The sequence below is a fragment of the Pogona vitticeps genome, chromosome 1 (assembly GCF_051106095.1).
Source record: "Pogona vitticeps strain Pit_001003342236 chromosome 1, PviZW2.1, whole genome shotgun sequence".
NCBI lineage: Eukaryota > Metazoa > Chordata > Lepidosauria > Squamata > Agamidae > Pogona > Pogona vitticeps.
The window spans coordinates 312,786,541-312,799,299 of NC_135783.1; the positions used below are offsets into that span (position 1 = coordinate 312,786,541).

General features: G+C 38.7%; 1 protein-coding gene across 1 annotated transcript; it reads left to right on the forward strand.

The window, feature by feature from the left end:
- Nucleotides 1-810: 810 nt before the first annotated feature.
- LOC110076375 (rhodopsin, GQ-coupled) lies at nucleotides 811-12,005 on the forward strand. Its single transcript, XM_072991008.2, has 6 exons — nucleotides 811-1,012; nucleotides 5,286-5,491; nucleotides 7,608-7,707; nucleotides 8,578-8,682; nucleotides 9,782-10,005; nucleotides 11,316-12,005. The coding sequence occupies exons 1-6, from the start codon at nucleotides 919-921 to the stop codon at nucleotides 11,604-11,606; spliced, it is 1,020 nt and encodes a 339-aa protein (XP_072847109.2). The 5' UTR covers nucleotides 811-918; the 3' UTR covers nucleotides 11,607-12,005.
- The last annotated feature ends 754 nt before the right edge of the window (nucleotides 12,006-12,759 follow it).

Below are 12,759 nucleotides of genomic sequence, written 5' to 3' on the forward strand. Positions count from 1 at the left end.
GTATTTCTGTGTATTTGATTGTTACATTCAAGTGATCATTCACTGCTAGGCTATTTCCTCTGATAAATAATTAATACTGATATTTCTACTTCAGCTTGTTCAAAGAAAATTAGAACTCTCCATTTTATCTCAACATAAGTTTTTGGTGTTGGCAACTTTTTTCTTTTTATTGGTTAGGGAATTTGCATTTTTCTAATGAAACTGGGCAAAATCCAGTTGGTGTAAATTTACACTAGCTGGCACTAGTAAAATTTTATTTAAATTAATTAAAGCTTCTTATTCCCCTGTTTAATGGTCTGAGGCTCCCTAGGGCTACAATGGTTTTATCAGTTTCACAACCGCCTGGTGATTTTCCATGACCAAGTGGGGATTAGAACCCAACTCTTCATACTCCTAATCTATCAATGTCCACTACACCATACAGGATACCAGCTAATTATAATGTGGGGAATTTGCATTGCTCTAATGTATGTCAGAGTGTGTGTAATTAACATAAATTGGAGACAGAGATTGCACTAGACTTTAGATTACCCTTGTCTCTTCCAGGCCTATGATTATGCAAGTTTTAAGTACAACTGAGACTAGGGGCAAATGTAAGATCCTTTTGAAATGGCTAGTTCATTTGTGCTTAATCACCTTGTTCTGCTTTGCTTGCAAAACAAATCTGGGTCACAGGCATGGTTGTGAGTGCAAGACCTGAAAACACCTAATACCTCCAGCATTTATGTTGCTGCTAATTACACTAATTGACATAGAAGAGTTACTGGGAGCTCAGTAGGTGCCATTGCATTGTTCATCCCTGCAGGCAGTTCCTATGTTGTAATTGGGATAACATTTGCACTGTTGTGGAGACCTCATTTGACCATTGTTTGGTGTGCTGGTGCACCATCTGAAAATTGCAGAAAGTGCACAGTGCTGATGGACAGCTCCAGCATATTGCAGCGCAATAGCTCTGATATGGGCATCTCAGAAGACTGGAAAACTGTAATTGGTATATATTTGATTACTTTAGGTAAGTAGATAGCTGATTCCTAATGCTGGTTTTTATTTATATTCTAAAAAGATAAGATTCAATTTTTAAAAAATTCTTAGAAAATCTGAAATGTGCTTCTCTGGGTAGCGATTTTATTCTGATACTGCTTTTTATACAGAGTAATAGAAATTAATATTTAGATGCCTTCATTGGTTATTCTAGCTAATTTGCATCTTTGGTTATGGGACTGAAAAGTGTAAGGAAGACCATTTAGTAATAGTTTGCAAGAGGTTTATGTTGTGTGGGATTTTGATAAGGTTTTCCAGGAGGAACGGATGTGATAATGCTTTTATTCCTTTCTCAGAGTTATATAGAGGAGCTTGCATGGTATCAGGAAGAGTTAGCCTGGTGGGGAGGATTGTATGGCAATTAGATCTGGATACACATACACAGAGAGAGAGAGAGACCCCAAATCAACACAGGGAACTCTCTGACCGCTGGTTCTCTAGCCCAACCTGACTGGCAGTGGCTGTCCAAAGTTATTCCCTGGCAGTGCCCCATGTAAGAACCAATCAGGCTTGACCCTGCTTGCCTTCAAAATTTGAAAAGAAATTGTAATGTCTAAATTTGATTCGGAAGTGTCTGGTGCAAAAAACTGCCTTGTTAGCAGTGAGAGGATTTGTCCATATTGACTACTCTGGAAGTCCCCTCAAGCCCTCAGGCAAAGGTCTTGTACATCACCAGACTAAACACACTTTTTAACCTAAGGATTCCAATCTCCTGTAATGAAGCTGGTGCTGTAGTGCTCAGTGAGGACCCTTCCTTCCTCTTTAAGCATCTCAAGGACAAGCTTTTCATATATATCACTTTTCACAGAACCATTCATCTAGAGATGCCAGGGATTACACAACAATATTATCCATCTTTCAGAAACTAGGTTTGCAGGAGGGGCAAATAGCCTAAAGAGGTTAGAAACCTACTTTTTTATGTTAGCCATGGATCAGGTGGAAAGCCCCTTCCTTGCATCAAGCAGAGAAATAACAAGCTGGTATGGATTTTTTTTTTTAGGGTCTTTTTACCAATTGGACAGTTGTGAAGATGTAGAACAGTCTCCCACTCTCCACCTTCTTCTAGCCTTTTACATTTCTGGGCTGGTTGTGGAGGAAGAGACTTAACTTTCTTTTCTCTGTAGCTAGCATGAAAAGAAAACTAGAGACTTGGGAAGAAAAGCTCAATGCAGGAGCCAACAGCAGCACGCTTTTTGTGAAAGCCTTCTTTGGTGGCATTTAGGTAGCAGACATTTTGAGAAGGACCCTCCGTCATTTAATCTCTAAAGCGAAGTTGAGCCTGAGCTCAAAGCCTATGTATGTGCCATCTGAGCTGGTGTAGCTCAGTGAGTTGGGAGTCCCTGGCAGCGGAAGCAGAAATGGAAGAAGAGGCGCTAGTCAAGATTCCCCAGGTAGTGTGTTGCTGATGCGAGTTATGTGCCCTATCACATATGCAGCATTGGGCATGGTGTGAAAGCACCACCAGAAGAAAAGACTGGTAAACCATTTCTGAGTACCTTATACCCAGAAACCAGTAGGAGGTTCACCATAAGTATGAAGCGGTTGCTACTGCTCCTGCTTCCTCCTGTGTTTCTAATATAACATTCAGCTAAGATTGGTGTTCAGATATACTACAACATAATCGTACTAACATCACTTCTCTGATGAAGATATATTTATTCCTTAGTTAAATATAGACATCTGCTTTTCATGCTGTTTACAGTAGAGCTGAGATTAAAGGCCAGAAAACTGCCTAATTCATGCAAGTTCAGAATAGGAGTTGCCCGATATAAATTCCAGAAAGCCTTTATCTTTCCGACTTCTGAAAACTTCATTCACTTTTCAAATTATTACTATAGAAATAACATTTTAAAATCACATTTCCAACTATATAACATGTTGGCCAGGGGATAATGTTAGTTACACTCGTTGGCTTAACTCTTGTTGGTGTAAATCTCAGCTGTGGATGGCCACATGTGAAGAAGTTGATATTGGCATTTGCTGTTGCATACCAGCTGCTCAGCTCGCTGTGCAACAGCAAAGGCTTGCATTGATTTGTTGACATTTGTCCCAATAGAGTTACACTGGTATAATTTTTCAGCTGGATTCTGTCCCTTAAGTAGCTTAGCAAATGCTCAGGTTGTCTTGAGCACTATTTGTAAACTTTGCACACATAAGTAGAAATGCAAGGAAAGTGCCTTGATGATTTAAACCAGAAGCCAGTTATAGCCCCTCAGGATGATGAATGATTGCTCCCAATAGCACTATCTGGCATAGCCAATGGTAAGCAGTCTTGGGAGCTACAGTCCAACAACATCTGGAGGGCTAGAGTTGCCCATCCTGGCTAAACACTAAGTATTTTATAATCTGGGAAGCAACCAGCTGTTTTATTTTAGAAAATAAAATCAATGTAGGGACAGACTACCTACCGTCTGTGGGCTTTAACCTTTGAATTGCAGAGCTGGAAGAGACCCTATGTATCGAGACCAGCCCTTCTCAAGAAAACACAGCCAGAGACTTTAACCATTGAGCTATCCAGAAGTTTTCTTGGTCAATGATAGGATGGAAATGTCAGGCTTATCAAGGAGGCAGTAAATGTCTCATCAGGAGAAGGAAAACAGTCCAAGGAGCAAGTTGTAAGGCTCCCTTAGTAATGTCCTCCTTGAACCATGAAGCCTGCAACACTTACTGAGCTGTCACTAATGCTTCCTAGGGAAAGTGCAACATAGATCGCAATGAGGTCTATGGGATAAAAACAGGCTATTTCCCACAACTAATATATTCTTCGAACTTCATGCACTGGGCTAAAACACACGCACACACAAACATACTTATTTTCTGACTCCAATGAGAATTCCTTTGTACTACATGCAGTACAAAAATGTCCACAGGAGTCTTTATGTCTGCAGAATCATTAGTATTCCACTCAAACACCTTGGGCCAGAAAACACAAGGTGAAATAAAAATTAAATAAGGTCAAATAAAGGAAAATATACATTTGTTGCACCATGGAGTATTTCCTGGCTCCAATGAATTCCCCCCACCCCCTGGAAGAAATTCTGATTGCATGTTGGACCAGCATACTGATAACTGTGTTGTATCACTTTTGCTTTGCTGCATCATAGTGTGCCAAGAACCAGCGCTGGATCTTTTTTCTTCCAATACATTACACTGGCTGGAACAAAAAGTACCCAATTTCAAAAATAGATTTGTTCTGTAGATTGTTGCGACATGTTTTGGTTCCGCCTAATTTTGTTCTGTTTTGTGTGTTTAAATGAGTGAAAAGCTATCCATGGTTAAATAAGTGAAATGTGTGGGTATTGTTTACGACTGTGAAGGTGACAACAAATGCAATGGCCTATATCAATATCTGTGTATACACAGCCATTTTCAACCATTTTTGACCCCAGCCATGAATACAATATGAAAGAAATATAGGCCGACTCAGGATTGTATAAGTTGCATAATAAACACGATAAGGTGGTATGTTAATTTTTTTCCAGTCTGTGGCCTCCCCTTCAAATGCTCCAAGGCCCTCCAGGGGGTCATGTGGCCCACATTGAAAATGGCTGCTCTACAAGACAAATATACAGTCATCAGCAAACAGGACTAGAATGTCCCATGCAAAAGAAAATTCAAATAGCATAATATCGAGAGACTTGGAGAGAACATGAAAAGCCTGATACTTCTTTTATGGAAATGTCAAACAATCCTACATGGGATTGCTTTATCTTTCCTCTTCAACAGGAAGAGAGTCATAGAAGCAGGAGAGGGTTGTGAGCCATATGAAGAGTAAGAGAAATAAAAAGTGTGTGTCAAGGAAGAACGACCAACATATTCTTTAGATGTGGAAGCCAAAGAAGATGCAAGATTGGCTGGTGACACTTGGGTGGGGAGAGGTTAAGGAAGGTTATATTTTTCAAAACAAGGAAAAGTGATACACTTGGACACAGAATGAAAACAACCAAGGAAATAGGACAATTTAATAATATGGGGAAGAAAGCATAACAGCAGGAAGGGAGTTGAGAAGTAATATAGTCAAAGAGGCACGTAGAAAAGTTAGATCAGAATAGCACTGTAACCATTTGGGGCAAGATGAAGACTGAAGAACACAGAAAAGGAACTGGGAGCTGAGTACAAGTTGATAACTTTATTTCATCACTGAAGGAAAAAGTGAGATCCTAGGTAGAAAATGACAACATTCAATTAAGTTTCAGATGGTTCCTTGAATGTTTTTTGACATGTATCTTTGCCACTGCGTATAGGTTGGCTTTCTTGGCTTGGCAACGGCGCAGTCGTCTTCATCCTGTACAACAGAAGACATTCCCTGGATGCTCATGACTTCCTTACCTTCAATCTTGCCATCTCAGATGCAAGCATCTCAATTTTTGGCTATTCAAGGGGCATTCTGGAGATATTTCATGTTTTTAGAGATGATGACTTTCTTGTAACTTCTATTTGGACATGCCAGGTAATGCGGTTTTTCTGAGCTTCTCAAAATCTCTTCTTGTGTTTTTTTCAAAATGTAGCATTAGCATAAAAGGCCAGGGATGCATAACACACAGATTAGAAAATCTGTACGCCTAGAAAGAATTCTGTCTTCTTAAACAGTGCCAGCATCAGTTTCAGGTTATTGTCTTTTAAATGATGTAAGCCACGTTGGGTCCTTTTTAAGGAGAAAAGTGGAGTAAGATATTTTAAATAACAAATTAAAAAATAAAGTAGCTCATGTCCAAAATTGTAGCTGAGTTGGTGGAGCCTATGCAATCACATGATGAAAATGCCAGATGGCACCAATTATCTCTGTCCTGTATGATTGCAGCTCAACAAGGTACAGTGGTGCCTCGCATAACGAGTGCCCCGTTTAACGACAAATCCGCATAGCGATGCAGATTTTACAATCGTTTTTGCGATCGCATTGCGATGTTTTAAATAGGTAAAACATCGCATTGCGATGATTGGTAAGCGTTTCGCTTACCGATCTTCGCATTGCGATGTTTTAAAACAGCTGATCAGCGGTTCCAAAGTGGCCGCTGGATCAACAAAATGGCCGCCCGCAGCGTTTTTGCGCCGATTCCTCTCTTACCGAGGCGGCAAAAATGGCAGCCCTATGGAGGATTCCCGCTTACCGGTGAGTTTATCCCCCATAGGAACGCATTAAACGGAGTTTAATGCGTTCCTATGGGGTTTTTATTTCCATATAGCGACGTTTCCGGATAGCGACGATTTATGCAGAACGGATTATCGTCGCTATGCGGGGCACCACTGTACGTCATGGGAAGCATTGAGCACTTTTCTATCCCAATAAGTAAAAATGTAAGTTAATTCTGTCCTGAAACCAGGCTTTGAAACACTTCTGTTTGGCTAAAATAGAGAACACTGAATACTACCTTTTGAGGGAACAACATGGGTCACTGTCACACAAGTGCACCTAAGAGCAAGTATGTAGTCTTTCAACTTATTCATTAATGCAAATATATAGTCTTTCAGCTTTTTGTTGTGCTAACAGCAAAAGTCATCAACTCATTTAACTGAAAGCCTAATCAAATGTGTTGAAGACAACCAAACATGTGTGAAAAGTAGCCTTTAGCACATTCACAATAAATACATTTGTTGGGCACACACTGCAGCAGCATCACCTTTACCATTCATATGCCCATTCAATTATCTTGCAGTCATAAGCAGGGCTTATTGTTTTAACTAATAAACTTAACAGATAATTCTATTGCCACAACTGTTCCATTGCATTTGCTCTAAATGTATCGGTTTGAACAGCAGTGACACTGAAATAGGTTTTCACACACAATTGTGAATTAATTTCTCTTAAGGCTGGTGAATTAGTGTTTTTGTTCTGTTGAAAACCTTCTAAGCTCAGAAGCCTTGGTCTGTGGCACACCTCAGGATAAGCAGTCTCCAGAGGTTTGGAGGGCTGAAAGACAACTCCACTTCCCCAAAATATTTTTCTTATTTAAAATATATACAGTATATATATGCTTCTGTAACTGAAAAAGCCCCCTTGCATGCTATATATATGTGTGTGCGTGTGTTCTGTGAGTCGCACAGTATGCACCCTGCCATCCAAAGTTACAAGAATGGGGATAAGGTACATTTACCTATTTCATCTAGTGACGTTTGGATGCCTGCCCATTAAACTATTTTGTTAATATGATGTGTAGTGGAATGGCAAACCTGTGGTGTTCTCCTAAATGTTGATTAGCCTTGTTGGCTAGAGATATTTGGAGCTAGAGTCTGGTATGTGGAAGGCCACGGCTTCCCCACCACTGCTATATAGTGGCCTGAATCCAATTGTCAATTCATGCTTGAGAAATCACATCTATCTTGGTGATAAATTGCTGCCCATTCATAAGACACTTGTTGCAGTTGTGGGTGGATGGCCAGGAATGCAACCAGCACCTCTTTAATGAGCAGCAATGTGTCACTAAGACTTAAATGATTTCCCTTGTGCAAGCATGAATCAGGAATAGAATTTTGGCCAACATGTGGAACTTGAAAAGGAGAGAAAGATAGCAAATAAATATTATTTTAATTAATTCTATATTTTGTTGATTCCCTCCCTCTTTTGTCAGGTGAGTGGATTTTTAATTCTTCTTTTTGGTCTGGTCAGCATTAATACTCTGACTGCCATCAGTGTCATCAGATATATTAAAGGAAGTCTGCCTCATCAAGGTAGGTTTCATTGTGAAATGTTGCAGTGTTGTATGTTTTTGTGTTTTGTTTTTGCTTGCATGCTGACATTTTTGTCTACTTGAAAGTTAAGGAATGTGATTCTACTGGCTACCTTAATCGTACAGTAAAAATAAGTAATTTTAAATCTGGAGGTTTTTAAATGGTTAGCAGTAATTTGGTATAAAAATGCACAAATTTCTAGTGACCTAGACTCTGATTGTGGAAAACTGGAAGTAGAAGAGCTTACTGTAGAAACACATTCAATTACTGTCCTCCTTAGAGGGACATGGTATTTCCTATAACAGTTCTGCCCCAGAAATTATGGATTTTTTTCCTTTTGAACAAGCAGACTTTTCCCCAGGTTTATAGAGGCTACTTTATCACCATGTGTTAATCACCAATGTGAGCTTTCATGGACACGTCCACTTTGTCATACATATGAAAACAGCTCACATTAAAATATAATAGTTGGTCCTTAAGGTGCCACATGTTTTTGTCTTTTTCTGTCTTTTGTTTTGTTTTGTTTCTTTGGATTTTGTGAGATAAAGACAGATTTCGTACTATATGGGATTATCCCTCAGGAGTGCTTGCATAACGCAATAGTGCTGTATACTATATACTACATGTTATTATAGACAGTTAACTAGACCTGTGTAATAGAGAGGAAAGTCAACAGTACAAATTGCCTTGTCTTGAATTTGAGGCTGGTGACACTCATCCAGTGATGATAAAGCTACAAGCACAAGTGTACCACTTAACAATAATGTAGTTCCCTACAGAGTGCTGCTCCTGAGTGTTAACACTGCCTTGTATTCTTCAGACCAAAATAGCTGGCTAAGGGAGAAAATGTTTTATATGTTTTGCTTTCAGCTCACAAGGTTAACAGGAAAAACATTGCACTATCGACACTTACGGTATGGGCAGCAGCTCTTTTTTGGTCCATTGCACCACTCTTTGGTTGGGGTAGTTACACAGGTGAGTGTTTGCCAGAAGAACTATAATAGGAGAGGCGGTCTTTCAATGCTATCTGTGGGGTTCTTTGTACTATCTTTCATGGCCAACTTTTTAAAGAAATTGCACATTACCTAAATGAAAATACAAATTACATCCTTAGTGTTAGAACTAGACAGCTCATAATGAAAGTAATGCATAGCAGATTAAAAATGTACACACACACGCACACGCACACAAATATTCTTTCCTGAAGGGTGAACATCTAACCTGTAATATTGTCTGTCATGGGACACAGTTTAATCCAACCTTCCACACTGATTTGATTAAAAAATCCAATACAGAAATATCAGCAATTATTGTGACAACATGTGCTAGCAAGTACTTCCTAGCGCTAGGGAAGCATTAGGGACAGTGAATAACGACGGGCAAGTCCATATACAAGCAAAATAATATGATTTTTTTTTAAAAGTGTCACCACTGAGATGGCAATGTCAGAAAGTCATGGTCCTGTTCAGGAATAACATCTGGACAAAATATACAAAGACATGAAGGGCTTGCAGAGTCATGTGTATCAGTCATGTCTGGAATATATTTTATTTTATTTTATTTATTGTCATTGTAAGTATATACACAGTACTGTATACCCATACAATGAAATTCACAGACATCCAGAGACCAGACACATGAACACACATAAAATTGCCCAAACACTCCCACCCACTAAAAAAAAATCCCCCAACACTCTCCACCCATTAAAAGTCCCCCACTAAAAATACAAACATCTACACCGCAGGCCAAGTAACACAGTCCAACTAACTATTCACTACTGGTGGTCTTTAAGCTCATTATTAAGTGCAATTATATCTGTGTATAACTGATATTCACCATGTCTTGGGGCAGCAATCTTCTATTTCTTATAGTTTAATGCTGTTTTGTTCTGAGCTGATTAGGCCACCAAAGAATCGTTTGCATTGGACACAGAGATGTAAACTAAATGCCTAGTTTTATTGCAAGTTAATTTAATGGAGCAACAAGGTGAAGGAATGCAGTGAATTTCTATCTAACATTTTGTGAGTAATGGTGAAATTAATACAGTGTGGCATGTCTTTGTTTTTTCCAGATCGCAGATATGGAACATGTGAAATTGATTGGCTCAAGGCAACATTTTGTACCACTTTTAAGTCCTATGTAATTGGCGTGTTTATATGTGGCTTCTTTCTTCCAGTCACTATCATGATATTCTGTTATGGATCTATAGTAAAAACAGTGAGATCCACTCATAAAATCACAAGAGGTGGGGAAATCAGCCAAAGGCAACAAATCATGGAAAGAAATATCACCCAGGTGACGATCAAGCTATGTGTTATACAATAGCATTTTTGGGGATTAGTACTTTCTGCTGAAACTGGTCTCCCGATATATTTTTATGCTATTTTCAATTCAACAACCTCAGTATAAACCAATGTAAACTAGAAACAGAATGGCAAAGATTATTAGGTTTTTGCCACTGATCAGAAACAAGTATTTGTTTATTATTTGATCAAGCAAGTTACTAAATATTTCATTCATGTTTTAAAGACCCTAATTTAACTTAAAACATTTGACACCATGAAGAAGGTTTAATTCAATTCAGTTCTGAGAGACTGCCAAAAACCAAGTGGCAGGGGAAATATTGCTCCAAAATAAAGTGCAATGTTACATTTCATTTGAAGGCTGAGATACTAAAAATCAATATTGCTTAGTTCCTCTTTATAAACAAACTCCATCCCCATGTCCATTTTGAAGATGCTCAGACATAAGTTGATTGGTTGGTTGGTTCAACCTTTATGCCACCTGATTAATACAAGGCACTACTCTAGGTGGTTAACATACAGGCAAGGCAAATAAAATACATAATCATAGAAATAAACAATAAAGAAATAAAAAATAGAAAAACAATAAATCGATAAACATGAAACAAACACATCAAGAGCATCAAGCAGTAGTCAGATGGGCAGCACAAATCTGGCAAATTCATTTGGATGCCACTGGAAACCTCTTTAAAAAGCACGATTTTAAGCAGCCTCTCAAAAACTAAGACAGAGTAGGCCAGGCACAACTCAACCCATTTCAAAGGGCTGGTGCCGTAACCAAGAAGGATTGATTTCTGGCGGATGTCTTTCCAGCCTCCCTCAGTGTGGAAGTTTCCAGCCATGTTCTTGAAGGAGACTTGAATACAGAGGTTGCAGATAAATAACTCTTAATTATCCATGTTTCATAAAACCAAGACCAAGTAAAGAGAGATTTGGCCATCTAGTGGGAAGGAAAACAAAAATAAATCCATGGAATGTGGGCTTTGTTGCCCTCTTATTGAATAGCAGACTGATAACCAGAAGGACATAAAAACAAACCAAAGTCAGAATAATTTCCATCTTATTTTTCACACTGTTATTTTTTTAACAGAGAAGGAGAACAAATCTGTCTTTCATTTGTGTAATTAATGCATAGGGATGTTTTGAAAAGCTTTCCCTTTCTCGAAAGAGTAGGCATTTCTGTAGTTACACAATGAAAGTTTTCTTCCAAAAGCTACAGTAATTCCAGAATTGCCATATTAAATGAAGTGAAATGTGGTATTTGCAGATTTGCTGCCTTTAGCTTCTTTTCTGTTCCTCTAGGTGTCATTTGTAATTTGTTCTGCCTTTCTCTTGGCCTGGTCTCCTTATGCGGTCATCTCCATGTGGTCAGCATGTGGATTTCAGGTGTCTGCACTCACCAGTGTCCTTGCCAGCCTTTTTGCCAAATCTGCCAGCTTTTACAATCCATTCATCTATATTGGCATGAGCTCTAAATTCCGTAAAGACATTGTAACTTTGTTTTGCTGCCTCAGAAGAGACAAGAAATCAGCCACGCAAATGCGTACGTTGGTACTGGATCAAATAAATAAGCCAGCAGCCTGTCCAAACTGACAGAAGTATTTGGTGTCTAGAGTTGCTCTAGATGGAGTGCCAGACATAGAAATGAATCCATTACCAAGAAAGACCATCCCTAGGATCCAGAAGGACCTCCATTTTTATCCTCCTGTTTCTAATAAAGCTGTTGTTCTGATTGTTCAAACGATTCCAAGGTGTGAATGTCAGTCTGACTAAGCTTGAGCCAGAGTAGAAGAAAGAAACACGTCTTTTCTTCTATTGCATAACTAAATTTCTCAGGAATGGAGAATTGGGGCTTTTGTAAATAATACCCTCTGAAAGCATTTGTTGAATCTCTGTCTCTTGCATTGGGAGAGAGGGACAGGTTTTTCTCAATAAGATCTCACTACTAAAGTAAAAAATACCATTTGTGAACAATAAAATGCATCCAATGTAGCCAGCTTCTATTTCTTCCCTCATTACAATAATTTCTATTGGAGGAGCCTTGTGGCACAGTGGTTAAACTGCAGTACTGCAGTCAAGACTCTGCTCAGGTACCCAGCAAAAGGTTGACTCAGACTTCCATCTTTCTGAGGTTGCTAAACTGAGTACCCAGCTCACTGGTGGGGTGAAGAAATGTGTACCTGCATAATTAAACTGTAAACCATCCAGAGAGTACAGTATTTGAAGTGCCGTGGGCTGGTATATAAGCAGCACACTTTGCTTTCTGAGTTTAAGACATTTCTCTTTAAAAACAAAAAAAATCACTTCTGCTCCAATCACAACTATAACTTTTTGAAAGATTTCTAACAAACACACAGGAGTAAAATTTAATTCTGTCTTATACCAATGAACATTCAGTCAGATATACTCTGTACCGATTATGACAAGGACATGCTTATTTACTTGATGTTAAAAGCAACCACTAGCCTTGAACATTTGCTGTTTGATGTATGTATACAGAATCACAGGATGTTAAGGGACAATCCTATTCCCTTGCAATGGTTTTCTCTCCATACACCATATAATTCTAAGCTACATGCCTGGAGATTTTAAAAGCCTTCAGACATTCAAATAAAGTCCATGTTATTCCCAGAGATTAATTAAAAAACACAACCAAGCAACTTGCAAAATATGGATGGGGCAAGCTCATGTTAAAATAAAAATTTTTAGCTCTTACCAGCTTCCCATGATAACTATTGCTGATTAT

Coding starts and splice junctions, on each gene's coding strand:
- LOC110076375 (XM_072991008.2), top strand. CDS start 919: ATGGACAGCTCCAGCATATTGCAGCGCAATAGCTCTGATATGGGCATC. Junction 5,492..7,607: donor CTTCTATTTGGACATGCCAG/GTAATGCGGTTT, acceptor CTCTTTTGTCAG/GTGAGTGGATTTTTAATTCT. Junction 10,006..11,315: donor TGGAAAGAAATATCACCCAG/GTGACGATCAAG, acceptor CTGTTCCTCTAG/GTGTCATTTGTAATTTGTTC.